This window comes from Podarcis muralis, chromosome 1 (genome assembly GCF_964188315.1).
Source record: "Podarcis muralis chromosome 1, rPodMur119.hap1.1, whole genome shotgun sequence".
NCBI classification, from domain to species: domain Eukaryota; kingdom Metazoa; phylum Chordata; class Lepidosauria; order Squamata; family Lacertidae; genus Podarcis; species Podarcis muralis.
In genome coordinates this window covers 71,529,398-71,545,883 of record NC_135655.1, presented here as the reverse complement: position 1 = coordinate 71,545,883, position 16,486 = coordinate 71,529,398, and the positions used below count along the sequence as shown (strand labels likewise).

At 39.1% G+C, this 16,486-nt stretch overlaps 1 protein-coding gene across 6 annotated transcripts in view; it reads left to right on the top strand.

The window, feature by feature from the left end:
* ABCC8 (ATP binding cassette subfamily C member 8) overlaps nt 1–16,486 on the top strand; it is a 57,650-nt gene that overhangs the window by 28,597 nt on the left and 12,567 nt on the right. For 5 of the 6 annotated variants that reach the window (XM_028732663.2, XM_028732653.2, XM_077930954.1 and 2 more), the window contains 11 exons: nt 359–391; nt 1,879–1,914; nt 3,707–3,805; nt 4,990–5,074; nt 6,406–6,486; nt 6,913–7,050; nt 8,020–8,145; nt 10,113–10,212; nt 11,411–11,658; nt 13,046–13,212; nt 15,691–15,760. In XM_028732663.2, the coding sequence (XP_028588496.2) occupies nt 359–391; nt 1,879–1,914; nt 3,707–3,805; nt 4,990–5,074; nt 6,406–6,486; nt 6,913–7,050; nt 8,020–8,145; nt 10,113–10,212; nt 11,411–11,658; nt 13,046–13,212; nt 15,691–15,760 (1,183 nt within the window). The remainder of the gene's footprint in view (nt 1–358; nt 392–1,878; nt 1,915–3,706; nt 3,806–4,989; nt 5,075–6,405; nt 6,487–6,912; nt 7,051–8,019; nt 8,146–10,112; nt 10,213–11,410; nt 11,659–13,045; nt 13,213–15,690; nt 15,761–16,486) is intronic. The other variant, XM_028732671.2, reaches the window with a different exon arrangement.

The following is a 16,486-nucleotide window of genomic DNA, read 5'->3' as shown; positions in this document are numbered from 1 at the left end:
ACCTTTAAGTCTTTAATGCAAGTTTTATTCCACTGCAGCTCACATGAACATTTTTAAAGTACTAAATATAAGCTTCTCATAACCACCAAACATTCAAGAAAGATGGTGGCAAATCAAGCCATGTGACTGGAGTCTTGCACTGGTTGTTCATATTGCATCAGGTTGACTGCTAAAATATTGTAAAGTGCCTGAAGTAAGATGCTGTTGACCTCAATTTGAAGCAAGTCTATGAAAAAATATTTTGCAGCATTCATGCAAAGTAGAATAATGTCGTTAATCCTCCTGTGAGCAAACAGTTCATAAGTACCTGTATGAACAATATTCTTTTGTTCCCTTTTTTTTTTTACTGATGATGCAGCATTCCTGACAGCGAGACAGGGGAAGATGTCAGGTATAGTAATACACATGATTCTTGCTCATCATGCTATCCTAAATCTATTGTGTTGCGAAGAAACAAAGTACTGTACAGTTTGGCTTTACAGTATTAACTGTCTGAAATGATTCTTTATTAAACATTTCAGCTTTTACTTAATTTTTCTTGCTCTCTTGACATTTCTTTTTTTTCTTATTTACACATCCCATTTTATAGAACCAAATGGAATGAAAGTATCTATTAGGCAGATGCAGTGGCGTAGCGTGGGGGGTGCAGGGGGGGCCGGCCGCACCGGGCGCAACATCTGGGGTTAAGGCAAATCCACAGGTTAGGGGGCGCAAATCCATGGGTTAGGGGGCGCAAATTACTTGCCTTTCCCCGGGTGCTGACAACCCACGCTACGCCACTGGGCAGATGAACATGTGTTGGCATAGTTTTTACTTATTTATTTATTTTACTTATAACACTCCTTAGTCTTCTAGCCTAAAAGGCAAGATACCAAAAGGTACACACTTTGCTTTGACGTAGCTCGTCTGCTTCATGCTGCTTTTCTGAAGAGTGTTCGTGTACCAACTCCTGCAGAGATGGAAATAGATAATTACTTATTTCCCAGGTCCTGGGATTTTTGTCATGTCTATTAGTTTTCTTCCCTAGCTTATCCTAGTTATGAGATGATATCTAGATACTTTTGCTCAGCAAAATAGACAGTTTCAATATCTTAATACATAGTATCATACACTAGATCAGATTTTCCCCCACCTATAAACTAAAACACAAAAAAGTCACATGTGAAACATGTTTAACATGGAGATTAATTTCAAAGCAGTGTGTATAACATTGAAGCTTCAGAATGTAACGTACCGGTATATATTAAAATTTATTGCAAGTTTTCAACAAAAGATACAATAAAAAAACAAGACAGGAGGAAGAAGGGCGGGGGGAGAAAGAAAGAAAACCATCTATGTATATATAGTACCAAGCCCTCTATCACAATTACATCTTGATTCTACAAGTTGCTTTCTGAAGAGAGGTATTAAAAGTGTGAATTAGATTCAGATCCTTCCCACCCCCTTATCAACCAACATAAAAGTACCTGTACAACAAAGTGAACTATTATCCAAATGATTGTCGGACAACTGTGTTCTGTTTGATACAGTAGAGTGGGGGGAGTCAAATCACAGTCATAACAGAATAGGAAATGAAAATGTATAGATATATGCATGACACGGTGTAATAAGTTGTGTGGTGTTGTTCACCTGAGGTTGTATTTACCTAAATTTAAGACCTGCTAAGGAACAGATTATTGTTATTATGTCTTGAAATGTAAAACTACAGAATTCAAAGAGAGTGTACTTTCTTTTTACTATGACTGCATCTATATATAATTTGTCAATGTATATGTCATTTATTTACTTCTCTTGATTTTAGAACTCAGGCATATCTAAAGTATTTGCAAAAGTGCATTAATACTGCCATTTTACGATATACTGTACCTTTTCCTCCAGCCCAGAAAGAGAAACAGCTGTTGACACTGAAACCAGGTACTAGTTAATTATTCCTTCAGGGTCAATCCTGGGTTATGCATCACCCTATGATCCACATCCAGCTGTGGTGATCCTTCCAAGGTGCCATTTGGGGAGTTCTACAGCCTGTTAACCCCCCCTCCCCCGTCTGGGCATTTAGATAGAATCCTTCCTCCTGGATCCTTTTACAGGGGTATGCTGTTTCTTTGAGCTAGGAAGGGAGTAGGGCTCCATCCCACCCCCTTTGTCTAGACTAACGATCCAGTCCAATGCCTTTTGCACCACCTGAGTCAGCCCCACCTTGCTTGTTCACCACCATACCTCTCACATCTGCAACCAATCTCATAGGCCCCAGTAGATGTCCAGCAGCCAACCCTCATTGCTCATCAGTGATAAGTGTATGCCATCAGGCCTGTAGAGATCAACATTACTGAACGTAATGCTAGGGGGCTGAATTACCTGGGCCCCCCCAGGTGAGACACTGTGTGGAACATTGCCTTGTTCACTTTCTTCTGGTTACGGTAGGCACCTATGAGCTCCAAGCCCACCTTGCCAGTGCGTTTTAGGATGTCCCCCATGCAGGGCCTCAAGTTCAGTGGTTGCTGTGAAAATGAGATCTATGCCCTTGCTGCTAACCAGGTCATCCTTGTCTAGCTGAATCACCAGGGCATCTGGAAGCCCATGTAGTACAACATGTGGTATAAGCCATGGCATCAGGCTAGGTTTATGCCCCCCTACAGGCTCTGGCCTCCAGGCAAAGCTACTGGCCCCAGAAAGTTGTTGTAGCATGCACAGGATCCCTTAAAAGTGCTGTTCAGATTTCTTCTCTCTTTTCCATGCACCAGGGGTGCAAATCTTGAATAAATTATTTGGGGTGGAGCAGGAAAGCCCCACCCCTTATAATCTGTCACAAAACACAGTGTGCACACACTATTTAAATGGCAGTGCCCATCAACTTGGGGACTCCCTCAAATATTTTATTGGGAGGGAGAGATCTCAGCCCCTAGAGGTTGACTCCTATGCCAGGCACTAGTAAGAGCCATTTTCTACCACAGTGAGGCTCCCCATGGGGAGTAAAACCCCAACCCCTAACCCAGCTCAAAAAACTTTGGCCTCTTTTCCAGGCCCAGCTGCCACCACAGGAGTCTTCAGCTGCTTTGGTGGCTAAAATATTATCTGGCCACTTGTTAGACCTCTTCAGGAGCATCTTCACTCCCCAACATCTGTTGCCCACTGCACTGCCGAATGCAAGTGCACCCGGCTTACATATTATGGTGATGGATACAAGTTTCCTCTCTGAAAACAACTCAGAGCTCTTTCTGTAACAGAAAAAATTGCTGAAAAACCATGATCCAATAAAGTCCTTTCAGTTGGGTTAGCCTTTCTCTGACCACTGGTCCTGCTAGTTAGGGATGATGGGAGTTGTAGTCCAACAACAGATGGGGACTCAAGGATGAGTTAGATAAAACCTTTTTGACTATGGTATCCTTCGTATTTATAGGGCAATGTAATATTAATCTAGAGCCACTTACAACAGCTTTTGCTACCCCCCAAAAAAGATGCCTTTTGCAATACAAAAATCAGAATTTAAAGCTATTACAGACTAACCTGACTGTAACCTTAAGCACAGTAACATTTTACCAGGGACACATCTCTTGTGAAAATATACCTTTTTTTAGGATAGAGATGGACTATTAATTGATGTTTAAAATAAAACATTGATGACTACATTAATGAAGAATAATTTCCATGTCTGTTTCAGTAAAATAAAACAAAGTCCTTCTGTGGTTTTTTGTTTGTTTGTTTCCAGGAAAAGAGAATCGGTGGCATATGCTTCCCAGAAACCATGGTTGCTAAATGCTACTGTAGAAGAAAATATCACTTTTGAAAGCCCTTTTAATACACAAAGGTTAGTGTACTTAAATGCCTTGTAAATGCAAATAATAGTAAGTCTATCTTACCACCCTTATAGTGAACGTTTTTTATTGCTGTTGACAGTACTCCTCTCCTGGTTACATAGTACAAATGTTGAATTGTTATGACAGAGGTGACGGTCTTTGAACTGTAATGATTTAAAACATTCAATCATATTGAGCAGTGATCCTTCCTTAAAAGTTCAGTATTGACTGCAGGTATAACACACCTTCTTGACTGAGTACCAGTCTAAGCATTACATCACCCACAAGGAAGCAACTGTAAAACATTTCCACATGGCAGATGTGTCACAAAAGTGATTCAATATGTAAAGCTGCTTTCTAAATGGCATGGTCCAATTGTGTGGGGAGACTTTTTGCCAGCATTATGTGAGGTGCAACCCATCTCTTGCCAGAAGTCCTTCCTCAAGAAAGCAGAGACCATTGTCCAAGAAACCAAACTTTTCCTGACTACATCTCCTGTGCAGCCAGTGGTTTATTTTCAGTATTTTCCTTCTGGGCCACAGTGCTCAACAGGAAGGAGTAATGAGAGAAACACCTGTTCTCCAAGGCCCTACAGCTTCCTACTCAAAGACTCATAGTCCCTTGCTATATGTTGAAGGTTGTGTCTGGCAGCATGATTTGTACCCACGTGAATCAGAAGGAAAGGGTTGCATTGTAGATGTATGTTAGGGTTCATCCACACTTCCACTTGCCTAGAAAGCACAAGTCCACATAGTTTCCCCCTTACCCCACTTATTTCCCAGGAAAATCCCACTCTTTAGCTCTTCATCAGAATAAACAATAATCCACAGAAAACCCAATTGCCATTTGCTCCTATTGAGTGCTAAAGAGCCATTTTTCCTGGGGAAAAGCAGTGGGACAAGAGGATGTGTGGATAAGCCCTTCATCTCCTCAGAGGATTGATCCCAGCAACAGAACCAGGGAATGCTTCATTTATTTCTAACCTTTGGACTACCTGTAGTATAGTGCATTATTAGCTAAAATGGCATTTATTTGCCTGGAACAGAGTTCCCATTAGAACAATTAGTGCTTAGCAAACATGCATTTTCCAGCGTGTGACTTCTCCAGCTGATTAATTTTGCTCTTAAAAGCAGGTAAAATGTGCTTGTGAGGCAGTCTCTAGGTGAATTGACAATTACCAGTTCTGTTTCCACAGGTACAAGGCAGTAATTGATGCTTGCTCTCTTCAGCCTGATATTGACATACTTCCTCATGGAGACCAAACACAAGTTGGAGAAAGGGTGAGTGACCATATGCAATATGTTTGTTTGTTTTTTAATTAAGCACCCAAACTTGTCATGTGTTCTTGAAATTCTAACTGTTATTTGACAAAACCAATTTGTAAAGCAAATTGATATTATTGGTTTGAAAGCTTTACATGTCTGAAACAATGTTAAAGTTTCATCTAACAAAGTGGGGGGTTTTCCAATCTGGAGTCACCACTCCTGATCTCACTGAAATATTGTATTTGAGGTATATATTTACTGAATAAAATAAGAATTTTAGTAATCTAGCATGTATTAGTGAATGATATTTTTCAACATTCCAATTTAAGTAGGAACTAGCAAGATGCTCCTTAATATGACAGAAATTTATTTATTTATATAAATAAATGGTAGCTGCTGCTTTTATATGAGAAAGTAACAGGATTTCAGTTGGGGACAAAGTTGAATTGGGGTAAAACTTATTGGGTGTTCTGATAATCAAAGACAAAGCAGATGTTACTGGTTTGCTGGATCTCCTACATGAGATCAAGGCATCTAGTTGAAGGATGAGATAGAAGCATAGTCAGTAAGGGAAGCTGACGCAGAGCACACGAAAACTAAGAATAGCTAAGGTGCAACATAGAAGATTTGGAAAAAAACACCAAGGATAAGACAGGAAGAATATAAAGCATTGCAAATGAGCTGCACAAACAAGGTTTCATCTTGTAGCAGTGTATGTTTTCAGAGATAACATTGTCAAAATACAATGGGATAAAGTGTTGGGTTTTCACACATGAGACAGATCCATATCTCATGGGATGGGAAACCTGTGATCCTCCATCTAGCATGACCAATTATCAGGGATAATGTGAGCAGTGCCCCTGCAATATATGGAGTGCAATAGAATTCCCACCCCTTCTATAAGTGTCTTAGTCAAGTCTTTATATCACATACTAGGGATGGGGCACTTGTGACCGATATGGTGTTTGACTCCAGCTCCCATCAACCCCAGCCAGCATGGTCAATGGTCCAGAATTATGGGAGTTCAGCAACATCTGGAGAGCCACAAGTTCCTTAAACTGTTGCAGACATAGTTCCTCATATTGACTTCAGGAGCTGTAGTGAAAGTCATTGATGAAACACTTGTATTTTAAAAGTGATTTGTAAATTGTTAACAATAGGGTCAATATTTTGAAGAATGTGAATGAAGATACAGTACTGGCTGCCTTGTTTAACAGCATTTGGTATTTCTATCTTTTTTCAAAGTCACTCCCATATGAAGATTTATTAAAGCAAAATTTGAGCAATGATGCTTCAGAACTGATTATATAGCTTTTCAAACTGAATTGTTTTGTCTTTTATTCCAGGGCATTAATCTTTCTGGAGGTCAACGCCAGCGGATCAGTGTGGCAAGAGCTCTCTACCAACACACAAATGTTGTATTCCTGGTAAGTTGGCCATAACTAAATCCACTCTCTAAACTGAGGCTTGCAAAATTCTGTTGTACTGCCCGCATATAGGCATCCACCTGCACAATGCTAATATTATATTAATTAATATTCAAGATACAGTGATATGACACCATGAAAATGAGACCATTATAAGTATTCCAGAATGGATGGTACAGTGATAGGTTTTAGCATCTTTTTGCTCAGAAGCTATGAACAATTTTGAAAGAAAGAAATTCATGTGAATTTATTTTACATTATTTTATTGCACAACTAGAAAGTTTTGTTTTCATTCATATAGTAGGATTTGTATGGAAGGTTCCACCTTTCTTGGAAGGACACAAAAAATATGACAAAACAAAAGCTACTTCTCCTGCAAAAGTAACAGTGCACCATTACTGAGGAAATATATTTTGTCTTGGTTAGGATGATCCTTTTTCTGCACTGGATATTCACTTGAGCGACCACCTCATGCAAGAAGGAATCCTGAATATGCTAAGAAATGACAAGAGGACTGTTGTTCTGGTTACCCACAAACTACAATATCTGCCCCATGCTGATTGGGTGATGAAGCTTTCTTTGAATATAGAAGAAAAAAGTGATTTGCTAATATTCACAACCTGCTTGTATATGTTTGCATGCCTGGTTCAACAAAAGATAAGCACTCTTAAAGAAAACTGACTTCAATGAAATGGGTATTTAATGATCCATCTGCTTGTGTGCTGTCCTAACATCTTTACAGCCCTATATATATTTTGTGACTTTGCACTGCCATAGCCCTTGGCAACCCCATCATAGGTAATGTAACAGCAAGTCCTGGAACCAATTCACACTTTACTTCAGGAGTGGGGAACCTGTGGCCCTCCAAAGGTTGTGAATCATTCATTGAATCATTGCAGTCATTCCTCTCCATTAGTCATGCTTGCTGGAACTGGTGGGGAGTTGAAGTGCAATGACCATTAAATATGGGAGCAGAAGTTGGGAAGGGACTCTATCTCCCTATATTGCTTGTGATTAAGACAGCTTCTTGGTGTGCTTGCAGCTGTCATAGATAATTTTTAGGTAATATTGTATATACCTTATGACAAAGATAAAATGGACCATTGTCAGTGACATTTAGGTTCAGTCCATAAAAATGCCAAAAGATTAAGTATGTAAGTAGACCCAAAAGAAAGGAACTAAGCACAATTTGAAAGACAGCTCCTTTTAAAGCACCACGATAGACTTTCTAAAAAGAGTGGCATTGCACACTCAAAACAAGTTCACCTATTAGAATAATAATTTTTTAACACATAGCTTAATTCTGCTTGTTATTCACAAGTTATGTGAAGTTTAAAACTATCTTTGGATGAGAGAGAACAAGCCCTCCTTTAAGCAATTAAAATAAATATATAATCAAAAAAGAAAGAAACCTAGCAGGAATTAAATAAGAGTTAAAAACATGTATACCAATTAAAGCAGCTTTTAATGTGTGGTTTTGTTTTTTTTAAAGAACAGACTTTATTGACAAGCTACATCTTAAAACTGTTTCAGATTATTGCAATGAAAGATGGTACCATTCAAAGAGAAGGCACTCTCAAAGATATTCAGAAATCAGAATCCGAGCTCTTTGAACACTGGAAAACACTCATGAATCGACAGGACCAAGATCTGGAGAAGGCCAGTTTTGTTTTTCTTTAGGTTTACATTACCTGAAGCATTTGTAGTTCAAAAATACGGAATGATAAATGAAATTCAAATGAATAGCAGGGCAGTCCAGAATCCAGCAGGGAAGAACAAAGTGGGGGATCCATTACCAAACCCATCCCATTTGTGCCAACCAGGGTGGCAGTTAGAGATGGGGCAGTTGTTTTGTCTTCCTTCCTGTGCCAGCTCCAGGCTGGGGGTGCAGAAGGGTCCAGATCGGAACCTTCTCTGACAAATGGACTAGCTTTTAATCAAATATATCAATCACTAGCCTTGCCTGTTTTGAAGCCATACACCAGCTACCACCAGCAGGAACACTGCCAGACAGAAGCTATTTTCACATTAGTAATTTTCCCCTGCTGCATTTCAAGCCACAGTTGCACAGTGTTGTTCACATCAAAGAAAGGTTGGGAAAGCATTCCCCTGGTGTGTATGATCTTTTTGGTGTGTGTGTCCAGAACACACACCCCCAAAAACCCCTCCTATTCATTAAGCTGTCATCTGCACATAATGTGCTGACCTGCATATGTGAGATGACTTACTCTACATCTACTGTAGTTTTCTAGTCAGATTGAAGCTAGTTTGAGAAAAAACACATCGAACAGCAGTTTTTGTCAAGAAACTACAAGATCGATATGGATTGTGGCAGCATCACATGCACGCAGTCTCAGAAACTAGTAATGGGAGGACACTTGATATCAAGTAAGCGGTAATCCGAACATACCCAGAGATAGCTTTTCATTCACCTGTGGGTGCAACAGGGGGCCTCTGCAGAGATGATGTCCCCCTGCTTGCCAGTCTGCAGCAGCAGAGGCCACCAGAATGTGGAAGAGGGGTCCCTTCTAGTGGCACATATCAGGAGTTATGCAATAATCCTTCATCACACAATTTGTCAAGGGGGGTGTTATTCTTCTGTATGGTCTGTACCTGAAACCACGTTTGAATCAACCTTCCCAAAGAGATGTTCTTGCATAAGAAAACTGGAATTTGACCATAGTAAATAAAAGTAAGGTCATAACATACGAAGAAGAAATTGGTTGACTTAGGATGCAGTTCAAACCATGGCCTCGGACTAGAGCTTAACAGAGTGGTAGGACTTCAGCCCTGCAGCTGACACCAGGCAAGGTGGAAGGCAGCAGGAGGGAAATTGCTGCAACAACCTGGGAGTGGCACAAGAATCGAGCCCAAAATGACCCTGGTGCCATCATATGTTGCAGTGGAACCAGCTTGGGAATCAGTGGGTCCTGGGCAGCCCCCACACCACCTCCTGCAACACCCCATTTCAAAGCATTATGTGGACTGCTGGCAGGACACCACCCTTTTGCGATAACACCCTTTCAGGACACCTCTGCCCCATCCATAAAGGCACACTAGCACAAGGGGGTTTGTTCTGCAGTGTCCAGTATTATGTTTACATATTGGGAAAGATGTTTAAAAGGTGAATACTGAATAGAAGCAGGACGATCAGAGGTGTGGTGCCAACAGACCTTTGTAATTGATTATTTTTTTAATTAATCAGTTGCCTGAAGTAACTATCCCTATTAGCTAGAACTCACTCTCTCTTACTCAGTACATTATCTCTCATTTGTGAATTATGCTCACCCTCTTGGCCATAGCTAGGTATAATCTGATTGTTGTTGAATTTAGCAGTGATGCTCCAAACCCTGGTGTTGAAACGCATATCCTGATCTCTTAATCTTAGTTAATGGCTGAGCTGCCATTATGTCTGCTTCACCCTCAAGTGATAGATGGCATTGGCTATCTTGAGAGCCCGGTGTGTATGTGTATGCCTAGGGGATTATTAATTCATGACAGTTAAATGCATTGCACTCGCTTCATTTCTAACAGCAGATTGATTTGAAAATATAATTGTTTGGAAACAAAACCTTTAAAAATGAAAAACCTGTACACTCAGTGTCACTTGTTTCTCCTGCTTTTAGGAGACCTTAATCGAACGAAAAGCTGTATTAGACAGGACAAACCTCCAAAGGACAAAGAATTCTCAAGAAACTCTTCTGCAAGATGAAGAAGAGGATGAAGGTGAAGTTGCATTCCAAACAGGACTTTTCTGAATAATTTTTTGTCATTCTGTCCTTGACAATAGTTCACAACGCCAATACTTTATTTTGAACTGCTTATGTACAAGTCAAAGGTATTCTTTGTTTGCTAGCAGAAGTTTAATAGGAGATTCTTGTTTCAGCAGAACTAATTTTAACTGCACGTTAGAGCCATAATTGAACATTCATGCACATGTAGGTATTTATTTCATTGTGAAAGACTTCAGAAGTAATACAAGGGTCACTTTTCTTGTGGACTGCTAAGATTAGATTACTCCATGCATCTATAAATCATGGTGTCCCGAGAAAATTGTGAAGATCTGTTAAATAATTTAAACACTCTTTAAATGTGAGAGTAATGTGAGAATAATGAATGGCTAGTCAACAGACCTTCTACTATTTTACTTTTTTTGAGAGAGAGAGAGAGAGAGAGAGCTTTTATTTTCTATCATAGAATTCTTAAGACACCACATTATGTAAAAGTTGTTTATCCTTGAAAGGAGCCACTGGAATCTGTGTAGATATGTTAAAATATCCTCTCTTTAGATTTGTATCAGTGCTTTAGTCTGTCTGCATTGACATACTCCTTTGTATCCATTTGAATATACGCACAAAACACCTGAAAATATCTACATAATATTTGGAGGTTTTCAGTTCATGTGTCTACTCACCCCACCTACAGCAAAACGGACAAACTGGAAGAAAACTGCAATCTGTTGCATACTTGCTTGCTAGTAAGTCCCCTTGAACGGGGGCCTTCTTGTGAATAAAAATGCAAAGATTAAACATGTTAGATCACCTCTGGAAGTAGTTTAACCTTCTATATGTTGTTGAACTACATTATCCTTGAGCATCAGGGCTAGGTCAGCCATTAACCAGTACTGCTGCTCTGGCAGCAGCAGGGCAGACGACACCGGCAAGGCAACACTTCCCATTTTGCCTCAAGCAGAGAAATGGGACATGCTGCCCCTGTGGAGCATTGACCATGCTAGCTGTGGCTGATGGGAATTGTTCCAGCAACTTCCTGAAGGCCACAAGTTAGCTACTTGTGGTCTATGGGCAAAAAATGCTAGTCCTGTTTTTCCAGGACTTAAGGTATTGTTAGCACTACATAAAGATGAGGGGGAGAGAGGTGAGATTTTCCTAGAAGGATTATTTTACAGTACAATATTCCTTTACAGATGAAATTCCAGAAAGTGATGATGACGACAATCTATCTTCTGTCCTTCACCAAAGAGCAAAGATGCCTTGGCGAGCATGTGGGAAATACCTTAGCTCAGCAGGATTCCTCCTCTTGCCTTTGCTGGTTCTTTCACAACTCCTAAAGCATTCTGTTATGGTGTCCATTGACTTCTGGCTGGCGCAGTGGACATATGATGCTATTGCTTTCAAGGTGGGGCCCACAGAGAAGAACTGCTCTGTTTGTGAGGTATGGTGCCTTCTAAGATCCCAACACTGATCTCTTGATGCAAAGTAATATCGTCCTAGTTTTCTGCTCAGGTATATACTATACAAAAGTCATATGCTCTCTGAAGTTGTTTACATTTCAAGTGGTCCTTGAAAACAGCATGAATAGAGAGTACTACTATGTTGTTGTTGTTTTTCTGGGATGTAGCATTCTAGCTAATACAAATGGTTTAAAAAGAAGTATTTTATGCATTTGCAGTACTGTTGCAATGCAGTCTTCAACCATTTTACTAGGGAGTAAATCCCATTGAACTCAATGGGATTTCCTTCTGAGTGACATTTTAGGATTGCATTATGAATCTTTAAAAGCACATATTTCGTCATGCGAACAAGATAGCACAAGTATTTTGAACACGGAATGTGGATATATCGGGCTGCCACCAAACATGGTATCTCAGTGTTTGTACTCACAATTTTCTGTAAACATCTATTGAAATTCTTTCATGGCATGACCTCATGATGTGCGTTCCCCTTCTGCAGCCCTACATCACTATTAATCATAATTAACTCATTAGAAGAGTTAAGAATTGAAGCAACCATTACAATTATATTTTCTAAAACTCTTTCATTTTCCTGTAAAACCATTATTCTCAACTAAAGAATTATATCTTATGTAAATTGCAAAGGCATGGAAACTCTGTCTGTGTTAATAAAAAAGACAGAATCGATTCAAAGAAGATCAACATAATTAAGTTAATTGTTTCAAGGAGGGATTAATTGTTCCTGTGAGTCAGATTTGATGCTGGCATTATTTAATAAAAAAATGAGATTGAATCATTTCTGGCAATTTGTGTTTTATAAATAAGCAATCTATTTTATTTAAATTCTTTGGGTGATATCCAAACTCTGCACAAGCAGACTTCTACTTGTGCAATTGAACCTCCTCATCCTCCTTCTCCCCACTGTGCCCCCAATCTGCTCTAAAAGATCCCCAGTGCTCCAGAGGAGACTTGTGGGGTCATAGCAGACAGCAGTGGGGAGGAGAAGAAAAGGCTGTCTCCTTGCAGAAGCAGAAGTCCATTCCATTGATGGACTGACATAGTTTGCTCTTCTGCACAGTGGTTGAGGATAAGTAACAACTAGATGTGCATACTAGCCCATTTCTGCTATAGTCATTGTATTTTAAATGTTTAATTTCAAGCACTGCCAAATTATATATCTGTATCTTGGCAAACCTAAAGTCTAAGGGCTGAATGCTTTATTTTCATAAATATCAAGAGAGACTGAAGTAAGTACCGTAGCTATGTAGACAGGTAAATGGGAAAATACCCTACAGTTATTAATCCTGCAATTCTGACAAGTTTTGTGTTTTTTGTTTCACCATTTTTCTTCTCTGTCCTCTCTTTTAGGAATCCAAGTTTAATCATTCTCCTTATACAAGAATATTCAGCATTCTCTGTTGCCTTGGAATTATATTATGTCTTGTAACATCAATAGCAGTAGAATGGACTGGTTTAAAAGTTGCCAAGAAACTACATTGTTTTCTGCTGAATAAAATTATTTTGGCCCCAATGAGGTATTCTACTATCATGAAATTCAAAGATAATGTTGTGATAACAATGTTGCATGCAGTTTTAAGATAGAATTTCATATGCAGTTCTACCTAAATGATTAATAATTCTTGTTTGTTTTGTTTTTGGTGCACCCAAAGATCCCAAGGGCGAACTGCTATAGCATAGAGTTTCTTTAAAAAGGCTTTTACTAAGCAAACAAAAACATTGATAGACCATATGAATGGCCTTCTCAGCATCCTATTCTAACCCAGAGTTCCCATCCATTATTTCCAGTTTAATCCAATATACCATAATCCTATCCTAATCCGTAGTTCATAACCCTAAAGATCAGTACATCTTCATCCAGTCCCACAACAATTACTCAAAAAATAATAATAATATATCCCCATGCAAGTAGATAGATAGGTACCGCTTCGGCGGGAAGCTAAAGGGCGTTTCCGTGTGCTGCTCTGGTTCGCCAGAAGCGCCTTAGTCATGCTGGCCACATGACCCGGAAGCTATACACCGGCTCCCTCGGCCAAGAAAGCGAGATGAGTGCCGCAACCCCAGAGTTGTCCACGACTGGACCTAATGGTCAGGGGTCCCTTTACCTTTATCTCAATCCAACTACATATTACACTGCACAAATGTATTACTGTCCTATCATAGAATCATAAAATTATGGCACTGGAAGGAAACAAAATGCTAAAAAGATCAGTCACTCTAGTCCCCTACACATGCAATTCATATAATTGTTAGGAGGAGAGAGCTCTAGGTGTATCGTAAGAGATGTTCCTCTAACAATTATAATTTGCCATAGTTGTCTTGTCCGATCTATGTCCGGTCAGTGGTGCATGCTCTCATGGTGGGGCTTTGACATACAAATGCCCTCAACAGAGTGAGCTCCAAAACTCAGTAGGGCTGGGCTGATGCATTTTGAAATATATGAAGTGATAGATATTTCCACAGAGATAGCCAATGTGATGCACTCCAGATGTTGTTGGACTACTAGCCAACATGGTAGTCTACAACTGGACTACAATTCTCATCATCCCTGACAATTGGCCAATTGTCAAGGATGATGAGAATTGTAGTCCAGCAACAACTAGAGGCCACCACACTGTCTACCCCATCTTACCATCTATAGGGAGGGGGCACCATGACAAGATTTGAAGTAATACACATTACATTAAGAGGGAGTAAGATCATTAACTCTGGAACCTAACATTAGATCCAAGGGTTAATGATCTTACTCCCTCTTTAGATACTAATGTGTAGTAGCATCTAAAGTCCCACTGAGTCCATTACTTATTCCTGCTGCAACAATCTTCCCATTGACGCTCTCAACAGTCTCCCAATGGACACTGTGGTATTCCGTTCCTTTAAGTCTACTCTACGTTGAAGAGTAATCTAATGTTTCACTCTTCAGTTCAGAAAAATAGAGCCTACCATGGCTGTTTGATTACTGTGAGTTTATTTGGAATTGGTTTTAAACTCCTGAGACCTTTTATATCTCAAACAACATATTAAAAGGATTTTTTACTGAACAGATACACAGATATACAGTTAATATCAGAATATATTCTTGTTTAGATGATGAATGAATAACATTTCCTTTCTTTCCAAACCCAATAAATGTTTGGCCATCATTTATGTTATGTTAACAAGTCAATGACCAATTTCCCGTCAAATTCATATTTACCATCCTCAAGGAATACGGTGCCTTTTTACAGGCCTCAAAGAGGGAATTGCATCACAGAATTGCACAGAAATCATTAGAGGCCTGATTAGGGTTTTGATTTCTAATTGTAAGGGAACATAGCATGAATAATGAGGAAGAGGCAATTTTTTCTTTATTTAGTATATTTATTATTTTGTGTTCCTGTTTATACTTAATGAAGAGATAACTGACTTGATGGGCTGTAGCACAAAATGTGGAAAGTAAATGAAATGCTCCCATTCTAGACTATTATGCCTTCTCCCCAACATGCTAAATTTTTGGATGAAGGGAGAATTCAGACGTGCAATTTCCCACCTGCAATCTGAAGTCATATAATCCTCCCATGTGCTTTCCTCTGAATTTGTGGGTGGAGTCTTAGAACCATCATACCTTGTCATTTTATAAAACATTAATATCACGCTAAGCTTACACTTTTTCACTTTTTGGTATTCATTTGACCTCCAAATAATTTGTTACTTGTATGCAGTTCTTTGTATCTTTGAACAGAAAACACTTTCTCGGTTTAATTGTATCATTCAATTTGTGCAATGAATTGAATCTGATGAGTGATTCATACTTCTATAATATGTGTATACATTTGATAGTAGTTTAATTATCAGGAATTATATAAAGTTTATTTGATAACACAAAATTCTCTCATTCCCCAGTGTTATGTGGAGTTTGGTATTGTTCATAATCCAGAAATAACTGAAATAGACATTAAATCGGTTTTTAAATTTCTTTCAATGTCAAACTTGGTGGTCTCAATTACCTATTACAGGTTTTTTGAAACAACACCCCTGGGAAGTATCTTGAACAGATTTTCAGCCGATTGTAACACTATTGACCAGGTAGGCACACTAAAAAAAATAGTCACTAAAAGTAAATTCTCATTTCTTCCAGTCACATTCAGTGCAAAATCTAAATGCAAACTATATTTGGACTATAGCTGAACAATATGAATAATGTTGCTATGGAATGATATTGAAGTATTTTATGCATTGTAGCAATGCTGTCAGAACGTTTTATATAACTAATATAAATTTCCATGAGGAAATCCTTTAGAATAAATAAAAAAGGAGAACATCTCATTACAAGATAATGTAATTTGATACTAAAAATAAATAAAGAGCCTATCATACCTTCAGGGTCTGAAGAGCTACATCAAAGTACCTTGGCTAAAACTGTGGCTGGTTGTTGTTTTTTTGCATCAGCCCATTTCCATTAGCTTGACAATGACTGGCTTCAGAGGGAACACAAAACCATGGTTTGTGCTAAACTAAGAACCCACACTGTAGCATGAGCTTCTAGGTGTCCAGCAGACAAGACCTGCTTTTGTTTCCCATCTGCTCAGGACTCCGCTTCAAAAATCACTCCTGCATTCATGGTGAAGCAGCTACAATGGCCCTAACTGTGGCCTGTCAGTTGTCTGTTATTTCAGATATAATAATATGCGAATTCCAGTTTCTTCTAATTTCAAACCGCATTTCCAGACCCTGGTTTGTTCCCCCCCCACAAAAAAAACAAACCATGGTTATCTGGCAGGTTTGAGCTGGAGAAATCATGGTTTCACATTA